Genomic DNA, 14,725 nt, shown 5'->3' with positions numbered 1-14,725 from the left:
CATGCTGTTTATGAAGTACTTTATGTAATTAAAATGAACGTTACTGACTTGACTTGGGGTGATGAACACACAGTACAGTGTACAGATGATGTGTTGTAGAATTGTGCACCTGAAACCTGTATAATTTTGTTAACCAGTGTCACCCCAAAAAGTCAATTAAAAAATTTTTTGTTTTAATGAAGAGAATCAAAAGACCATGAAAAATAATAGAAAGAGCAAAGAAGCTGCAAAACCCAAGATATTGCAGAGTACTGTAATACCTTCCTTTCACAATTTTTGGAAAAAGAAGTTCCAATTCTTATAGATTTTTTTAACACCACGGGCCTCGTTAAAATTACCTTTTCTTTATAACTAAATTGAGTCTTAACAATCAATTACAAAAATAGTTACCTAGAACTTACCAAGTTGGGACTAGAAACTGCAGGAAAAAAGTTGAGGAGTGAAATGTAGAAAAGGAGAGGATAGAAAATAGAATTAGAGAAGGGAGTAATGTCTGCTGGTATAAACAGGAAGAAGGTAATGTTAGAGCGAGTCAATCCCCACAGTAATACTATACCTAACAGCTGGCTGTGTTCCCCTGTGATGGAGTTCTGACTCGGGTCTGAAAAACAAACAATTGAAAAGAAAAGAAAAAAAAAATGAATGACCAAAATAATTTCTTAAAAGTCAGCAACAGAAGTTAACCAAGGAAATTAAAAAAAAAAAATTTTTTTTAAGTGCATAAGAAACATTAATGAAAACATAACAAAAATATAATAAACGATTAAAAAAGTAATTACATTGCTTCCTTGAAAAGTTAAACAATAGAATTACCACATGACCCAGCAATTCTACTCCTAGGTATATATCCAAAAGAAATAAAAACAGGGACTCAAACAGATACTTTTATGACATTATTCACAATAGCTAAAAGGTGGAAACAATCCAAGTGTCCTTCAAAAGGTGAACAGATAAAACAAAATGTGGTATATACTCACAATGGAATATTTTCAGCCATAAAAAAAATGAAGTTCTGATACATACTACAACATGGATGAACCTTGAAAATACTATGCTAAGGAAATAAACTGGATGCAGAAGGACAAATATTGTATTAATGTATTTATATGAAACATCGGGAAAAGGCAAATTTATATATAAAGTAGGTTAGACGTTACCAGGAACGAGGGGAATGGGGAATGGGATGTTATTGCTTAATGAGTACAGAATTTCTGTTTGAGATGATGGGAAAGTTTGAAAATAGTGGCAGTAGCACAACATTGTGAAGTGCAATTAATGCCAATGAATTGTGCACTTAAAAATGGTAGACTTTTAAAAAAATATGTATTGGCCCTGGCCAGTTTGGCTCAGTGGTTGAGCATCGGCCTGTGGACCAGAGAGTCCCGGGTTCGGTTCCCGCTAGGGTCACGTACCAAAAAAAAAAAAAATATGTATTTACTAAATTAAAAAAAATAACATGCCCAGCCGGAGCGGCTCAGTTGGTTGATCATCTACACCGAAGGGTTGCCAATTTGATTCCCCGTCGGGGAACCTACGGAAGGCAACTGATTGATGTTTCTCTCTTGCGTTGATGTTTCTCTCTCTCTCTTTGCCATCCTCTCACTAAACTTAACAACACAAATTTGACAAAGCAATACTATTTTCATAAAGCAGAAGGATGATTCAGGGCCTACAACAGGAATTATATTTTCTCTTTAATGACAATGGAACATATGACATACAACCATAGCAGCCCAAAGTCAAAACATAAGAACTGCTCATAACAACGAGGTATCACCTCACACCTGTCAGAATGGCCGCCATCAAGAAATCATCAAACAACAAGTGTTGGTGAGGGTGTGGAGAAAAGGGGACTCTAGTACACTGCTGGTGGGAATGCAGACTGGTGCAGCCACTATGGAAAACAATATGGTGTTACCTCAAAAAATTAAAAATTGAACTTCCATTTGACCCAGTGATCCCGCTTCTAGGAATATACCCTAAGAAGCCTGAAACACCAATCATGTTCATAGCAGCACTATTTATAATAGCTAAGATCTGGAAACAGTCCAAGTGTCCATCAGTAGACGAATGGATAATAAAGCTGTGGTACATATACACAATGGAGTACTATGCAGCTGTAAGAAAGAAAGATCTCTTATCCTTTGAGACTACATGGAGGGACCTGGAAAGTATTATCCTAAGTGAAATAAACCAAGCAGAAAAAGACAAATACCACATGATCTCACTTATATACAGAATATAATGAACATAACAGTCTGAGGAATACGGCAGACCCAGAAACATGGAAGTAGGGCACAGACTGACATCCTCAAAAGAGAGGGTGGTGGGGGGTGGAAAGAGATAAACCACAAAACTTATATGCATGTATGCGTAACCAATGGACATGGACAACAAAGCCAGGGACAGGGCAGGGGTGGGGGGGGGTAGGGAGGAGGGTGTCAATGGGGTAAAAAAGGAGAAACATCTGTAACAACAACAACAACAACAATTAAAAAAAAAAAACACTGCTCATAACTATTAGCAGATATGGTCTGATTTGACTTTTGACTTTAAAATAAAAGGACAAAATGGATTTGATGAATATCTATTTCTTCATGAATCTATCATAAAAATAATGGCTATAAGCCAAGTTCCTAATGCAAGAGCTATTGACAATCACCATTTAACAACCAACTACTTGCTTATTTTAAAGGTTTGAAAAGCATTAAGAGCTAAATATGGAAAACACTCAACTCCACTCTCCTCAAAGATTAAGTCTCTTGTCATACAGAGGATAACATCTGGCTTTCTCAAATGTGTCTGGGGAATAAAAATTTTACCCGGGGGTGGGGGTGGGGTGGGAAGTGTGGTCTGTGAACAACAATGGAGAAAAAAGCTACACCTTTATTTTCACTAACCTCTAACTGAAGTCTAGTATTTTCTCCAAATAAAATGTAGGCAACAAATTACATAAAAGTACCTGTGATTTTGTCAACAATAAATATCAGATATTTTCATATCATATTTATAGTTGCTAGATATATCTCAATTATCTTTTAGGTTCAATACTACCTTGAAATTATGGTAATTATTAGAATGGATGCTAGCTCTTATTCAATACATCGATAAAGTAGCATTTATTAGATCACATGTTTATTTCATTTATTTATTTATTTATAAATCCTTATCCAAGGATATTTTTCTGTTTATCTTCAGATAGAGAAGAAAGGAGGGAGGATGGGAGGGAGGGAGAAAGAGAGAAAAACATTGACATGAGAGACACATCAACTGGTTGTCTCCCACAAAACCCTGACCAGGGCCAGGGACTGAACTGCAACCAAGGTATGTGCCCTTGACCGAAATCGAACCCGTGACTTTGGTCTGAGGGCCGACATGCTAACCGCTGAGCCAAACTGACCAGGGCTACATCACAAGTTTAATATTTTGATTATTATACTTTAATTCTTTTTAATCCTAGATGTGTGTGTTATTTTATGCATTTAAAAACATTCTGAAAAGGAATTTGCAGGCTTTAGGCTGGCAAAGAGGTCCATGATACAAACAAGATGAACAATTACTGTTTTAGACAAAATGGTTTTATGTATAATTTTAATCAACTCTAACACTTCAAGCATCCCAGAAGAATCCCTGATGAACATAGTTGAAATAATCCTAAGTAAAATATTAGTAAAATAAATTCAACAATACATTGAAAGGATCATATACCATGATGAAATGAAATTTATCTCATTACAAGAAAAAATAATTCTGTCCAGCGGGTGTGGCTCAGTGGTTGGGCATCAACCCATGCACCAAGAGGTCGCCATTTCAATTCCCACTCAGGACACATGCCCAGGTTGTGGGCCCAATCCCCAGTGGGGGGCATGCAGGAGGCAGCCAATCGATGTTCTCTCTCATCGATGTTTCTCTCTCTCCCTCTCACTTCCTCTCTCTCTAAAATCAATAAAGGAAAAAAATTCTGCAACTACGTATGGTGACAGATGCTAACTAGATTTATGTGGTGATCGTTTTGCAACATATACAAATATAAAATCATATGTTATACTTCTGAAACTAATATAATATTGTATGTCAATCAAATTTCAATAAACAATAAAGATAAAAAAGAATGAGTTGTTCTTGCACATAAGATACAGCAGGAATAACAGATCCATAGTAAATTAATATATTAGATCTTCTCCCTTTTCCTCTCCCCCTCTCCTTGCCCCCTTCTCTCTCTCATGCAGAGGAAGGATAAGTTGGACAGGGGTTATCAGCATCTTCTGTTTTTCTCCCTAAAACCATACTAAGACTCCTCCTCAAGATTCTGATTCTCACCGACTGTAATTAATGGGAATGCCTTTTTCCTCAGGTGTGCTAGGACAGAACACATTGAGAACCTCAGATTTTAGTATTTACAGTGGAGAAGACAAATGTGTGGGTTAACGAGTGGCCAAAGACGTGTCACGCTGCTGCCAAAAGAGAAAAACAAGATACAGTCTTGATATCTTGACAACCTACGTTCATGCTTCTCAATACGCTGCAATTCTAACTTTCTTGTTCTAAAACAACGTACAATCACCTGAAACAAGTTATCTGGAATTGCCAGGAATGTACCTATGAACAAAAATAGAAAAAGATCTCAGAACACTCAGGCAGAGTAGGTTATGATTTGAGAGGTGGGAGGGAAAAGAAATGATTTTTCGCCCTGGCCAGTTTGGCTCAGAGGTTAGAGCGTCGGCCTGTGGACCACAGAGTCCCGGGTTCGGTTCCACTAAGGGCACGTACCTCGGTTGCGGTTTGTCTCCGGCCCTGGTTGGGGTCATGTGAGTGGCGACCACTCGATGTGTCTCTCTCACGTTGATGTTTCTCTCTCTCTCTTCCTCCCTCCCTCCCTCCTGTTCTATCTGAAGATAAATGCAAAAATGTCCTCTGGTGAGGATTAAAAAAAAATAAACTAAATTAAAAAAAATTTTTTTAAATACTTTTTCTTAAAAAAATAATTATGTCCTTCTGTACTGTATAATATACTGCCTTACCTTCTGAGCTGGGCATTTATGATGTGTGTGCATTCTCTAGTCAATCTGGTACTCTTCCTTTGAATACCCTCATGTAGTTCCCTAAAAATCCAACTTAGATATTTGTCTTTCGATTTAATTAAAGGAATGGGCGAGGGCAATCTTGAATTACTTGGTAAGCTGAACACTTAAGAACCTGTAAATGCTTCATTAATGTATGTGAAAGCTGAAACAAGGGCAAATCTAGGCATAAATAGGCTTATGAAGCCACTACAATGAAACCAGGTGTGCCTGTAAAGATCATAATTGGTAAGTGGTTTATGCTAAAGAGCATTTCTGAGTATGTGATCCAAACTGTGTAGTGCAATCAACATAACATTGTTCTGGGCATCTCAGATATGTCTGGGCATCTTTTTATTGTTCTGTATCTGAACACTCCCAGTTAACATTTTTTCCTGCTTATGTCACTGGTGAGGGCACACCCAAATTTGCCTAAGACTGGGAGTTGTCCCTGATACTATTCAAAACGACATTTATTTTAACCAAATTACTTCCTGTAATAAGAACAATCTGCCAATAATATAACTGTTTTTACTCTTCAATGGTCTTAATGAATTAAGCTACTTCTGGGTCATAATATAAACAGTTAATCTCAAAAGCCTGTGACACTCTACCAAATGGTAGTTCAAATAAAAAAAAAAACAAAAAAAACTTAATCCTTTTCACAAATGCAATCATAAGGATAAACTGAAAATATTTCCTTGTAACAGTCATGGTATAGTCATAATAGTGGCATGACAAACAGGCACTTGCTCAATATATTTAATTTATCTTGGATAAATGGTGAAGAATGAAGATTTTATTCAATTTCTTGCTATGTGCCTTGGAAAACAGAAAGAAAAATTATTGTGGGTGGTACTAACTTGCAAAACAGCCTCTGTAAGTAGTTTTGCTGAAAAGCTTCATTATTTCCCCTAATTTGCCCAAAGCAATAGTCTTTTTCCAAATTTCCTTTGATAATCGCTTCATCTACCATTCTTGGTAGAGAATTTGAAGCAAATAAAGGCTCTCTGTATTTTACATCTAAAATTCAGCATGGAAGGTCTGTCTTCATTAAAGATAGAATCAGTAATGTCATTAAATAACAAAAAAAATGAAGGCTGTTGCCTAATTGTTTAGAAAAAGTAAACATAACTATATGCACATACATCAGGGCAACTAGCTGATTATGCTATTGTTTATGTTATGTAGATATACTACAAAAGTGTTTCAGGATACCAAATACCTGAAATCACCAGTCTTTACACATTTCTCATTTTCTGGACTCTGACTTTTAAAAAAACCAAAGCAGCATCCATATTTTAAGAAACCATCTAAGTCTGATTTAGGCAAAGATGATTAAAAATGGAATCAAAGACAACTACTCTAACATTTACATTTCTTAGATTCTGCCTCTCTTTATGGATAGGTCCTCATTTTAGTGGGAAACATGGGGGAAACAAGTTGAAATAAGGTAAAATGTGAAAAGCCTATCCTCTTATATATTTTCATATAGGTTTTGAACTTATTGCAATTAAACTAGATAGACCTGGAAAAATTTACACGTGATTGTGTTTAAGTACATAGATGGGTGAAAAAACATCAGGCAATTTTAGGCAAAGTAAAATTAAACAGTGAGATGAAAATGTGAAGCAATACGTACAAAAAGTTAATAAATCATTATTTCTAGTCTTATCACATAAAGGAGACTTGGAAGACACTTCTTTAAGTTTTTAATATACTAAGAATATAATTTTTAAAAAATATTAAGAATTTACTTCTGCAAAAAAAAAAAAGATAATTTCTTCTGGGATTTACAGTTTCGTTCAACCTGTCTTCCATGTAAGGGATTTGTGTAAACAGCTAATCATGGTGTGAATGGCAGTAGCATTCAACCAGGAACGGACTGTGTACTTAATTTACAGTGCATATGCCTTAGCACTTAGTGTACATTTTGTAGTACATTAACAAAGACTTGTTGAGAACATGGTTTGGGGCAGGGATGGTAAGTAATTTTGGCAAATCTACTTAACAGTCAAGGAGATTCCTAAAATGTACAATTTCTCAGATCCTTCAATATGCTAATGGTTGCTTAGCTAATCCACAAAAGAATATTTGGCATTCCAAAATATATCAGAAGAGATAACAATTTTTTTTAAGCATCTTAATTAGTGTTTTATGGTATACACTTTGGAAAATGTTTAACTGATTCATATCAGTATGCTAAGGTTAACAGATAGCTCCCGGAATTATCAATCATTCCCATTTACTCATTCATTCACTCAGCAGTACTTCCATTAAGCCAGTATTTTCCAATTTTGCCTATTCAGAGAATCATCTGGAATATTTGTTAAACTAAAAATCCCTGGGTCACATAACTAACCCTAATGACCTGAGATTCTGCAATTTTATTAAGTGTTCCAGGTGACCATCATAAAGCTTCATTCATTCATTCAACTATCCATTCATTTAAATATTTTAGTAATTAATAAGTGTCAGGCCCTGGCCAGTTTGGCTCAGCGGTTGAGCGTCAGCCTGCGGACTAGAGAGTCCTGGGTTTGGTTCCTGCTAGGGGCACGTACCACCAAAAAAAAAAAAAAAAAAGTGTCAGGCATTATTCTATGTGCTAGGAATAGAGTAGTAATTGAGCAAGACAAATGTCCTGTTCTCATTCAGATTTGGTGAGACAAAGAATAAAAGAAAATGAATAACCACAAATACTTTTTTTTGTAACACTTATTTAAGTCAACATTAAGAAGAGTGAATGGAGAGGCTATTTTGGATTGGGTGGACAGTGAAAGCCTTTCTGAGGAAATAACCTTTACGATGAGAGCTCCACATAAAGGAGACAGACCTGAGGATCTTCAAAAAGACTCATCAGGCAGAGTAGTCATGCAAAGGCCCTAAGATGGGAATAAGTTTGGTATGTTTGGGAAGCATGAATGTGGCTGAAACAGAGTAGGAAAATGGTTAAAAAAAAATAGGTGAGCAAATTAGGTAACAGATACAGGTAGTATTGCAGACCACAGTAAAAAGTGTGGATTTTCCTTAAAAATGATATGAAATGCTTGGCCAGTGTGGCTCAGTGGACTGAGCATCATCCTATGGACTGAGATCGATTCCTGGTTAGAGCACATGACTGGGTTGCAGGCTCGATCCCCAGTCAAGGGCCTGCAGGAGGCAGCCTATCAATGTTTTGCCCTCCTCAATGTTTCTCTCTCTCTCTAAAAAATTCAATAAAAACATATGTAAAAAATAAAATAGTGGCTTATTAAAAAAAATAAAATGATGTGAAACAACTGGAAGGTTTTAAATAGCAGTGAGACAGGTCTGATTAACTTTTTAAAAGATGGAGGCTGCTGGTTGGAGAACAGACCGTGGAGGAAGCAAGAACAGAACCAGGAAACCAATTTGGAGTCTACTGCAGAAATCTTAGAAAGGCAGGATGATGACTGTAGTGAAGATGATAAAAGCTGTGAGGGTGATGATACCTTCTGGAAGGAGAGCTCATGCATTAATCTGCAAACTTAATGTCCATGTTACTTTAAAATGTATAGTTCTTTTCATTCATTTATTCAATAAATATAATCTGAGCACCTTCTATATGTGAAACACTCTTCTAATTAACAGAAAGGTAGTAACAAAATCCCCACCATCAAAGAGCTTACATGTTTGTGGAGAAAACACAAATAATAAACAAACAATATACTACATTATATGTGAAAAGTGATAAGAGTTATACAACAAACAAACAAACAAAAAGCAGAGTAAGGAAAAAGAGGATTAATAAGGGGTGATTTTTGTGCTGGTTTTGATACTGAGTCTAAAAAGGTCTCTCAGATAATGTGACATCTGACCAGAAACTTGAAGTGAGGCCTCTAGCCATACAAATATCCTACAAAGATACTACTCACCCCAGTAAAACACCCTTCCCTGCCCCCGACAGGGCATGAGAAGGGTAAGGGAAATGCAAGTGGTTATGAAATCCAATACAGAGTCAGGGCTAAAAGGGTACAAAAATTAGGAAGAGATAATGGCCATCCATGCAGAACAGTAAATATGGTTCTGTTTTTGATATTTGAAAAAGCTGAGTAACCAGACTATTTTATTTCTGTTATTTTTATACTTTTGATTACTTCAAGAATATGAGTATTCATAAATATTTGTTGCACTTTTACCTTAAAAAGTTTATGAAATTCATTCTGTTTGAAATGTCTTCGTGGATTTTAACTGTGATTTTCGACATCAGGATGTGATTCCACCTTTTCTTATGCCCCTGCCATTAACCCTGTTCACTCAGAGTCGAAGGACTTTATCAAATATCATTTTTTTAAGTCTGTGCTGGAATATCTTAAACATTTCTTCAAAACTTGATGCTCTCTCTTTTTATAATAGACTCAGAGCCTCTTCTTGGCAATAGTATCTAGCCAGATTAATATCATTTGCATCACATTTATTTTTAGTTTATACTCTATTTATGGCAAGCATGGCATTTCATGTAGTGCAAGTTTCCTTTATAAAAAAACAACAACAGAAAATCAGTGACTCAGTTTAAAAAAAATTATTAAACTAATGCAAAGATTATATATAAAACTGGGAAGATTATAAAGGGAATCTCTACATGACTAAATCTAGGGGAAACGTCCTATTTTCATTATACCAAACCTGCACAGCAACCCTGTGAAGAAGAAATATTCCCTTGTTCTGGAAGAAACCAGGTCTGAGAAAGCCAAGCTGCTTTTCCCAAGTGGTAGAGTCTTTGGTGCTGCAAGGGCCCAAAGAAGGAGCAGAACAATATGGATCAAGGCAGTGTGAGCTTTAAGTGGAACTTTTTTTTTTTTAATCCTCACCAGAGGATATCTTTCCATTTATCTTCTGATAGAGTGGGAGGGAGGGAGGGAGAGAAGGAGGAAGGGAAAAAGGGAGAGAAAGAAACATCAATGTGAGAGAGACACATCGATTGGTTGCCTCCCACATGACCCTGACCAGGGCAGGGGACTGAACTGCAACTGAGGGATGTGCCCTTGACCAGAATTTCTTTGGTCTGCAGGCCAATGCTCTAACCGCTGAACCAAACTGGCCAGGGCAAGCAGACCTTTCTTAAAAACCTTAAAAATCATGAAGAAGCCCAAACCACAACTTTGAAATTCTCTAAGTATAAGTCTAAAAATGAAAGCAGTATTTTAGGTAAGGAAATTTGAGTGCAATATGCAAAGTGAAATGATTGCTAGACAGGCTCACTCATTATCAGACCACTGTAATGTATCAACCACTGTAATTTATCCACGTGCTAACAAGCATCTTTAGCATGGCCCCTAGAATAGTAATAATAGGTGGTTAATTTTATTAACTCGATTACATCTGGGTGGCTACAGTACTAGATTACAGATACAGACAAACAGATATAGAATTTTGTACATTACATTTTGTACATCCCCTGGAAAATGTAATGGAAAAGCCACTAAGGAAGAAGAAGTGATGTTTGAACTCAGTCTTAAAAGAATAGTGTTTGCTTGGTAAGTGCAGGAAAGAACCCTCCAGGAAGGTGGAACAAATATGTGAAACAATAGATATTCAAGAACATTTCTTATATCTGCTGTGCAGTATGTATGGAAGAGTGATAAACAAGGAGGCTGTTGAGATGTTCTAAATCATGAAGGAATACGTATGACCTACTAAGCAGTAGAGCTATTCAGTGGGCAATGGGGATACATTACAGGGTTTCCTTAAATTTTTTTTTCTTTATTGATTTCAGAGAGAGTAGAAGGAAGAGGGAGAGATAGAAACACTGATGAGGGAGAACATCAACTGGCAGCTTCCTGCATGCTCTCCACTGGGGATTTGGCCCACAAACTGGGCATGTGCCCGGAAACCAAACCGGTGACCTCTTGGTGCATGGGCCGCTGCTCAACCACCGAGCCACACTGGCCAGGCAACAGGGTTTTAAATGGGGCAATAAAAGGATGACATTTACATTTGAGAAAAATTCCTACTGTAATGGGTGGCTTTAGGAGCCTAGACAAGCAGTGACAAAGGACTAACATGAACGAATGCAGCAGCAATGAGGATGGAGAGGACAGATTTGAGAAATATTTGGGAGACTAAATGAGCAACACTAAAAGAAAGAGGAAAAGAGAGAGAGAGGCCGGAGGAGAAAGGCTGAGTATTTTAATACATTAAGGCAAAGGAGTCAATAAAGTTGTAGAAAACACAGGAGCAAGGGGGCAAGAAAGGCTCTACAGCACAGGTGTGCAGGTGAGCACTGAAAAATAAGAAGGAAGAAGGTGTGAATAAAGGTGTTGGTGAGAATTTGGGATGAGGCATTTTGGAAATATAGTTTTCTCTATGAAGTAGAAGTTCAGCCATGATAAATATAAGGGAGGATTGGGGAGCTGAACGAGCATTTAAAAAGTTTTGTGAGAAACTTAGATAAAAGGGGCTAACTAGAATCACATGGAAGAAATTCTGAATAGTGTTAACAGCACAACTGAGGTTGGAAATGGTGAATTTGTGGTGGCACCAATTTTCACAGCTGTGACATATGCCTTTCTCCACCCCCCCACCAGCAACACAACTGCCAAGACTACGAATAAAAGGAGGAAAATAAATACATATTTTAAAAAAGAGGCTCAGTGAGTCAATCTGAGAGGAGAGCTGGGGGTGGGGAGGTTATCTGCTCATTATAAGTGCTGTGAGGGCAAGACCTTGGTTTAATATTGTTGTGACAACACCACTTTTTTTGTAACACAGAGCTTTCTACATGTTATAAAACATTCATATGTGTTTGTTAAATAATCGACTGATGTGAAGTGATCTCAAAGAAAAAGACCCAGAGATAGAAAATCAGGACTAGTTTCAATGAAAGGTTAATGACAGAAATAATGATTTTAAAGTCATCATCAAAATGTAAGAGTTGATAAAAGGATGAACTTTCCCAAAAGTCAATGTAAAGAGAGAGGAGCCGAGATCAAGCCCTGGAAATACTAGCGAACAGAAGCAAGTGCAACCGTGGAAGGAAACAGGGGGAAAATCACTGAAAGAACTATGACTACAATGCTGTCATGCCAATTTCCCAATAAATCTGGACACTGAAAGGATGAGCAAGTTCATTAAAGTAGGAAGTGGTAGAAATGCAGAGCCCAACATGCCTATGGGAGCAGAGAACACTGTACACAAGTCCTAAAGAAATTTAAGAGAATTCATTTAACAATCTTCCCTCTGACCCATCTGACTTGGTTTAGTGAAAAGGTGGTGAGACAACAGCCGCCAGCAGGCACACAGATGAAGACTGGGAGAACCAAGAACCAGGACCAGTTATATGAGTCTTGTCCAGGCCACTCAAGCCCGTCTCTCGCAGCAGGGGTCCACCAGTGCCGGGAAGGTGACAGGCCGATGCTGGAGGAGGCGGAACTGATGGCACTGGGGGAAATAACTGGGCTCCAGACAGAAAGAAGTGGTAGGACACACTAGGAGGTACAGGTGGATCTGCCACCAATATTGGGTACTGAGCAACAATATTCTTCAAATTCAGGTGCACAGGCTAAGTATAAGCATTAGATTAATAGAGGCCCTTGAGGAAATCAGTGCTGTTTAGTAGGGTGTCCCAAGCATGAGAAATGTTCTTAGAAGGACACTTTTTTTGGTTTTGTTTGGGCTTCAGATTTGCATAAAGAAAATGAATATGATGTAAAGTATGTTCTGAACTCATTTGAATAATTAAGTTTTGTTAAAACTCTCCCTAGATATATGGGAGTATCCACTAGAAGTTGAAGAAGTCATCCATGATGAAGACAGTTGTGATTTAAATGTCCAGTCTCTATAACACTTGGAACATGGCAAGAATAGCGGAAAGCAGATTTAATAAAGCCCATGGCATCATATAAAGATAAAGACAGTTTCTTAGGCCAAATCCACAAACTGATCAGCCAAGACAAGTATAAATGCTAGGAGAGGCAGTACTTACCCAGTTAAGATAAAAAATAGAAAAATCTCAACAAGAAGTAACAGAAGAAAGGATATGGAGATTGTTGCAAACATTCAAGAATATTTTTGATATCTCATGTCCCTCTTTGGCTTTGTAGATGATCAAAATTATTCTTCGTGCACTGCAGAAAAACATATTTCATGCTTCCTTCACTTTAAGATGGTTTTGGGAGAATAAAACCTGACCACACAGACTATCTTCTTAACAAGAAGGAGAAGGAATTGACTCAAATACCCAAATTCAATGAAGCTAAAGAGCTAAGGAACTAAGGAGCTAGAGCTTTGCATTATGGGGGCTAAGAGGAATGATAAACATTTCTGATATTTTTAAAAGCCTGAATTGATTTCATGTCATGGGTAAAGGTTAACTGCTTAATGCAAGCTGAATTTAATATTTCGCTAAATTTTCAAACATACAAAGAAAAAGTAAAAACTATGGTACATGTATGTTGAAAATTTTTTAAGTATGTTTTTAATGATTTTTTAGAGGGAGGAAGAGAGAGATAGAAACATTGATATGAGAGACACATGTGCCATGGGTGGACACTCAATCCACTGAGCTCACCAGCGAAGCGCATGCTAAAATTTTTAAAAACATTGTTTTTTAGTGTGTATGTGTACACGTACAAATGTTTTGATTTTTAGTAAATGTGTCATGATCTACCATAATTTAAAAAATAAGCTGAAATCTTACAGTATGTAACTTTTGAGATTGGCTTCTTTCATTCAGTTGTTGCATGTTATTTAAACTCAGCTGTTAGAGTGCCGGCCTGCGAACCAAAGAGCCCCAGGTTCAATTACAGTCAAGGGCACGTACCTCCTCTATTGTGGCTCGGTTCCCGGCCCTGGTCAGGGTCATGAGGGAAGCAACTAGTCAATGTGTCTCTCTCACATCAATGTTTCTCCCCCCCCCCATCTGCCTCCCTCCCTCCCTCCCATGCTATCTGAAGATAAATGGAAAAATATCCTAAGGTAAGGATTTAAAATAAAAGCTTTCATTGATATAATTTACATACCATATAATTCACACATTTAGTGTTCAATTCAATGTTTCTTAACATAGTCACATTGTTGTGCAAATCTCACCACAATCTGTTCACCCTCCAAAAGAATCTCTACCTACTAGCAGTCAATCTCCATCTCACTCTGCCACGGATACAAAGCGACCACTAATCTACTTTCTGTAGATTATATTTTCAAGGTTCATCCATACTGTAGCATATATCAGTACTTCATTTGTTTTTATTGCCAAATAATATTCCATTATATGAACATACCCCATTTTATTAATTTATTCATCAGTCAGTGGACATTTTTGGTTGTTTCTATCTTTTTCTGGCTATTATGAAGAATGCTGCTGTGAATATTCCTGCCCAAGTTTTTGTGTGGACATTTATTCTCATTTCATTTGGGTATATAACTAGGAATAGAACTGCTGGGTCATATGGTAGCTCTATGTTTAACTTTTCGAGGAACTGCCAAACTGTATTCCAAAGTGGTTGTCCCATTTTGTTCCAATCAGAAGTGTATGAGGGTTTCAGTTTTTCCACATCCTCATCCACACTTGTTATTGTCCATCTTTTTGGACAATAAGGCCTTCCTAGTGGATGCAAGGTGATATGTCATTGTGGTTTTGATGCGCATTCCCTTGATAACTAATAATTTTGAACAGCTTTACATGAGCAAGTTGGCACTTTTTCCTC

The 14,725-nt window shown here is 37.2% G+C and overlaps 1 protein-coding gene across 7 annotated transcripts in view; it reads right to left on the bottom strand.

The window, feature by feature from the left end:
* The window catches only part of SLC12A6 (solute carrier family 12 member 6), a 102,777-nt gene that overhangs the window by 59,217 nt on the left and 28,835 nt on the right, over positions 1 to 14,725 (bottom strand). For 5 of the 7 annotated variants that reach the window (XM_036270179.1, XM_036270177.1, XM_036270194.1 and 2 more), the window contains one exon: positions 557 to 601. The exons of 1 other annotated variant lie outside the window; for it this stretch is intronic. In XM_036270179.1, coding sequence (XP_036126072.1) covers positions 557 to 601 — 45 coding nt within the window. Of the gene's footprint in view, positions 1 to 556; positions 602 to 9,217; positions 9,402 to 14,725 lie in introns of those variants that run through there. One more of the 7 variants, XM_036270206.1, reaches the window with a different exon arrangement.

Source organism: Molossus molossus, unplaced genomic scaffold, assembly GCF_014108415.1.
Source record: "Molossus molossus isolate mMolMol1 unplaced genomic scaffold, mMolMol1.p scaffold_m16_p_1, whole genome shotgun sequence".
In the NCBI taxonomy this organism is placed as follows: Eukaryota; Metazoa; Chordata; class Mammalia; order Chiroptera; family Molossidae; genus Molossus; species Molossus molossus.
This window is presented reverse-complemented; position numbering and strand designations above follow the sequence as displayed.